A 6,000-nucleotide genomic window follows, 5' to 3' on the forward strand; every position below is an offset into this window, starting at 1 on the left:
CTTTTAGGAGCTTTACTGTTCTAGGCTTTACATTTAAGTTATGATTAATCTCAAAATTTACTGTTGTGTTTGGTAAGGGGTTGCAGTTGAGGTTAGTTTTGAATGTGTAGGTGTGTGTTTTTCCATGTAGATACCTGGTTGTTACAGTACTATTCAGTTTTATATATTGATCTTGAATCCTCTAATCTTGCTGTTTACTTACTAGTTTTATTGGTTTTTTGGTGGATTCCATAGGACTTTTCTACAAATATAATCATGTACTTCTTTCCAGTCTATATGCCTTTATCACATGTATGGATTCATATGATCACCACCAGTTACAGAACAGTTCCATCACAGGGACCCGTCTTGCTACCCTTTTGTAGCCATAACAAGTGCCCTTTCTCCATCCTTCTCTAATACCTGGCTACCTGTTCTCTGTTCTCCATCTCTGTAATTTTGTCATTTCAAGGATGTTAGAATGGAATCAAATAGTATGTAACCTTTGAGATTGGCTCTTTTCACTCAATATAATTCTCTTGAGATTCATCCAAGTTGTTTATTTCTCTTTATTGTTGAGTAGTATCCCATGGTATGAATGTACCACAGTTTAACCATTCATTTGGGTTGTTTTCAGTATTTGGCTATTATAAATCAAGCTGCTGTGAATATTCATGTACAAGTTTTTGTAAAAATATAAATTTTCATTTCTCTGGAATAAAGGCCCAGGAGTGCAGTTGCTGGGTCATATGTTTGCTTAGTTTTGTAAGAAACTGCCATCCTGTTTTTCATAGTGGCTCTGCAGCTTTTACATTTCTGCCACAATTGTGTGAGTGATGTAGTTCTCTGCATCTTCATCAGCATTACTATTTTTAGTTTTTAAATTTTATAGGTGTATAGTGATACTGTGATTTTAATTTGCATTTCTCTAATAACTAATGATGTTGAACATCTTGTCATGTTCTTATTTGCTATCTGTATGTCTTCTTTAGTGAAATGTCTGTTTGTCTTTTACTGTAGATGAGTTTTTATAATAGCTTATATCATACTTATTTTCGTTTTAGTAAATTGTTTCACGTTCGACCTGTAACCCAAGGAGATGTTTACAGAGCTGAAACTGAAGAAATTCCTAAAATATTCCAGGTAAAAACCATAAATTCTAATTTTAGAAGATCTTTTACTTAAGTACTAAGTGCATTTTTTGAAGTAAATGCAAACACACCAGTGCTTTTTATACATTTGGAACTTTTATGTACAAATTAAGACTTTTTAAAATCTTCCTTTTACCATTCCTGAATGTAGATACTATATGCAAATGAAGGTGAATGTAGAAAAGATGTAGAGATGGAACCAGTACAACAAGCGGAAAAGACTAATTTTCAAAACCACAAAGGCCATGAGTTCATTCCTACACTCTACCACTTTCCTGCCAACTGTGAGGCATGTGCCAAACCTCTCTGGCATGTTTTTAAGCCGCCACCTGCCCTGGAATGTCGAAGATGCCACGTGAAGTGCCACAGAGATCACCTGGATAAGAAAGAGGACTTAATTTCTCCATGTAAAGGTAAGGCATAAAAATTATTCCTACAATTTATAAAAAATTCGAAAATGAAGTCCCATTTAAATAACTTCTTTAATTTCTTCAAGTGTAGCATTTTCTACACCAATTTGAAAAGAGATTGTACAAAGTAATATTTGGACGTGGTGGAGCGACAGTGTCGTAGCTGACATTTCACAGTTACAGATTTAGCTTTGAACATAATGTGTTTAAAGAGAATTACCCCCTTAGAAAAAACGTACCTCTAAGAGATTACTCTCAATTAGAAGGGCTGTAGGTGAGTTCCACTGTACTATTCCTCCGTGAGTTGTTAGTTTGTGCTTGTTTTCTTTTTGTCTGGTTTTCACTGTCTAGACCAACATGATGGATCAGAGACAAAATGTCCTCTAGGTTAGCAGAGGTAACCTGATGGAAAGAATACAGGCAATAACTATTTTAAGATAAGAAACTTATGTTCTAAGAATACATTGATTTGTTTCACTTCTGCATTTTTTTGTATTTCTGTTTTTACTTTATTTTTCTTAATAGTTTGTGACTGTTTTCTTTTTAAATGTTCAGCCTTAATTAAGGAGAAAGAGATATTGTCCAAGCTTAATTAAGCATAGTAAATTTTTTAAAATTTTAGGAACTTATGAAATTATGCTTCAATAGAGCCATTTTAGGTATTGTATGACTTTAATTGTGTCTTTTTTTAACATAGTAAGTTATGATGTAACATCAGCAAGAGATATGCTGCTGTTAGCATGTTCTCAGGATGAACAAAAAAAATGGGTAACACATTTGGTAAAGAAGATCCCTAAGAATCCACCATCTGGTTTTGTTCGTGCATCCCCTCGAACGCTTTCTACAAGATCTACTGCAAATCAGTCTTTCCGAAAAGTGGTCAAAAATACATCTGGAAAAACTAGGTAAGGATTGCAGTGTTAACCTCTTTGACAGTGTGAAAGTGATTGGTTAATATCTATTAAAATCTAAAATCTAATTGTTCTTTTCCCTATAGAAGGCATCATTTGTAGCTAAGTATTTAGAATATATGACTTTACAAATTAGTTTGATTCCTGTTTGAAGTTAATAATATTTATAAATGTCATATTTAGTTCCAGGTCCATGTCAAATTTTACTATCATTGGTTGGTATACATGACACATACTTAGCCCTTAATGTTTTAAATAACTTGTGGTTTGCCACCCTTTTTAAATGTAAATAGATTCATATAAAACTTTGCTCTTCTTTAAATTTAACTATGTTGGCATAGATGTTTTTTTAATCAAAATTATTTGGTATCAGTGATGATGGTGTTGCAAATAAACTTCCCAATTAAGTATCCCCCTCTTTTTTTAACTGGTTTTGATAGAATTTTTTCACAAAAATATTTATATTCTATAATAAACAATTACAGGACATAATTAAACCCTTTCCTGAAGAGAGGTTATGATAGATGTCTCATTAAGTTCTCATTTTATACGTGAATAAATGAGTCCCAGAGGAATTAAGCCACTTGGATGCTATCACACATCAAGTTAGTGGCATAGTCGGGTTGAAACCTATTTTTATCCAATTCTAAAGCCTAAGTTTTTTCTCCTGTACCAAATACCAACTTTCCTAGAGTTTAATCCCTCTGTTAAGAGGAACGTTTTGATCTAGAAGCTGAGACCTAACGTTGATTTGCCTCTCTGTTAATGTCACTCGAGTCTTCCACACAGACTTAAAACCATTTTTAATTCATCCCGTTTCTTTACTCCCTATTATCAATAACCAAGTCTAATTCTTGAAATGATTAAAAGGCATTACACCTTCCGTATTCTTCAGCTGCCATACTATTCCAGTGTATTATCACCTCACTCCTGACTTACTTCTGTAAAATCCTATTATCACCTCCTATTATCACTATCTCCTATATAGGATAAAGCTGTATCCAAAATTATTTAAAATTGAATTATAGCTTTGTAAAAAAAAAGAACACCATGTGTTTGAAATAGAAGTAAGAAGAAAATAATGCTAAGTATATTTTTCCTTTTCCTGTTTTCTGAATTTTGTGTATTTGTTAATCACATATAAAAATAATGTATATTTACCTTTCCCTGCAATTTTGTTTCTTGTATTTTTAAACTATTTCTTTAATTACAGTTTTTTTCTTTCTTTGCCCCCCTTCCCTCCTCAGCAGTTAACCATGTGACCTAACACCTTGTGGAATCATGTGGAATGCTACCTGATAAACCAGGCTTCTTTAACCATGCAGAGCAGACAGGCTGTTCCTTTGACACAAATATCACAGGCTTCCGGGTTAAGATTGCTGTTATTCTGTCCTTGCTTTGGCACAAAAGCACACTGAGGGTTTTTTTTGGTTTGTTTTTTTTTTGTTCTTAATTGCGGGTTTGCCTACAGGTAGATTAGATTAATTATTACTATGTAATGCAAGTACAATTGGGGGAAAGCTTAGGTAGATATATTTTTTAAAAAGGTGATGCCTTTTTGAATTTCTAAGAAAACGCCTGTCAATCATGATAGAACACAGTTTTCCTCATATGCGTGAGAGGAAGGGACTTTCACTTTCAAGTGGAATGGCCATCACTATGAAGATCAGCTCATGGAAGGAGTAAAGAAAATATCTCAAAATGAGACAACTGAAATTCTTTTAAATGACTTCAGTCTTTGTGCTCTTGCAAGACTATACAAAACTATTTTAAGAAAGCAGTGACATCACTTGACTTCAGTGCGCTCACTGTAGAATTTAAAAGCCTCACTTTTGATTGCCCATGGCGGACTTAATGGAGAATAAATATTTTACATTATGCTTTACAAAATACTGTATGTGTTTCAGCACGTTTATAGATTGGGGAATGGGAGAAGGCAAAAAAAAAAAAAAATTTACATTTAATCTATGCATTTTTGCCAAGCCATATTGAGTTATTTTACTACTAGAGACGTTAGGAACTAATTGTACAAAAGAACCAAGTTTTAAAAGCATTTTGTGGGGTACATCATTTCTGTAATTGTATAATGTATTTCTTTGTGGTTTTAAGTGATAAAGACATTAAGTTAACAAACATATAAGAAATGTATGCACTGTTTGAAATGTAAATTATTCTTAGAACACTTTCAATGGGAGTTTCATTGCCCTTTTAGTGCCTTAATTTGAAAGAATTATTTTACTGCCATGACTAAATATAGAAATTTCAAAAGAACATATTTTCAAAAAATTATGTGTCAGTGGGTTTTTCATTGATAATTGGTTTAATTTAAAATATTTAGAGTTTTGTTGGACTTTCACAAATTGAGTACAATCTTTGCATTAAACTACCTGCTACAATAATGAATGACTTTATAAAATTCTGCAAAATATGTAGGTTACATCAATATAAAAGAAAATTATGGCAGTACATCTGTGATGTTTTCCAGTTAACATAGGAATTACCAGATAAATACTGTTAAACTCTTGTCCAATAACAAGAGTTGATTCATATGGGCAGTATGATTTATTGTTTATTTTTTTAACCAAATACCTCCTCAGTAATTTATAATGGCTTTGCAGTAATGTGTATCGAATAAGAAGCACTGGAAAACTGATTCGTCTCTAGGATGATATGCATGTTTCAAGTGGTATTGAAAGCCGCACTGATGGATATGTAATAATAAACATATCTGTTATTAATATGCTAATGACTCTGTGCTCATTTAATGAGAAATAAAAGTAATTTATGGATGGATACCTTTAACAATGACTGGTGTTTTCTCGTGGCTGAAATGAATAGAAACCATGTTATAAATTAGTCCCTGACTGTACACAAATGTTTGTTAAATTCCATGATTAGATTAAAGTAAATTTTTAAAAGAAAATCTGGTTTGGGCTCTAAAACTAGTGGCTACAGTTCAAAAGTTGACTAAGGTCTGTTGGGAAACAGTTCTCCGCGGGTCTCTTGCATTTCTCCATGTCTTATGAGCAGTGGCTCTGACAGCCTTAGTTCTGGACTATCTGTACCAAAGAGATTTGTATAGTCAACAGTCATGTCTCCCTCAAGAGAAAGACAGGTTGTTTACTGTCCAGTATAATAAAAGGTAATATCTCCCTCTAGAGCAAAAGTTGGCAGATTTGCTTGTGCTCCTTATAAAAGATTCAGATACCCTAAACTCCAGGTTCCTCAGCTGTAATGCAAGCCACTGCGTGCTCAGCACCTGCCCTGGGCCACTCTGCATCTGCATCTCCTTGGGGGCCCAGGAGAACTGACAGGAGTGTGAAGCTCATGCTGGTTCTGTACAAGGTCCAATGAAGTGCAGAGAACAGTTAATTCTAATTAGTTTAAGAAGGAGAGGACTTTAAAAAAAAATTTAACCTGAGCATGAAACTCTTGAGAACAGAGATTTGAGGAATGACTCTAAATGCCGCATTGTAGGGGCGCCTGGGTGGCTCAGCCGTTAAGCGTCTGCCTTCGGCTCAGGTCATGATCCCAGGGTCCTGGGATCGA

General features: G+C 34.0%; 1 protein-coding gene across 5 annotated transcripts in view; it reads left to right on the forward strand.

Annotated features, from left to right (window-relative positions):
• ROCK1 (Rho associated coiled-coil containing protein kinase 1) overlaps positions 1-5,326 on the forward strand; it is a 149,888-nt gene extending 144,562 nt beyond the window's left edge. For 3 of the 5 annotated variants that reach the window (XM_032421458.1, XM_032421460.1, XM_032421461.1), the window contains 4 exons: positions 1,044-1,122; positions 1,282-1,543; positions 2,238-2,445; positions 3,699-5,326. In XM_032421458.1, coding sequence (XP_032277349.1) covers positions 1,044-1,122; positions 1,282-1,543; positions 2,238-2,445; positions 3,699-3,705 — 556 coding nt within the window. In that variant the 3' untranslated portion in view covers positions 3,706-5,326. The remainder of the gene's footprint in view (positions 1-1,043; positions 1,123-1,281; positions 1,544-2,237; positions 2,446-3,698) is intronic. The other 2 variants (XM_032421459.1, XM_032421462.1) reach the window with 2 other exon arrangements.
• The last annotated feature ends 674 nt before the right edge of the window (positions 5,327-6,000 follow it).

This window comes from Phoca vitulina, unplaced genomic scaffold (assembly GCF_004348235.1).
Source record: "Phoca vitulina isolate PV1807 unplaced genomic scaffold, GSC_HSeal_1.0 scaffold24, whole genome shotgun sequence".
Classification (NCBI taxonomy): Eukaryota; Metazoa; Chordata; class Mammalia; order Carnivora; family Phocidae; genus Phoca; species Phoca vitulina.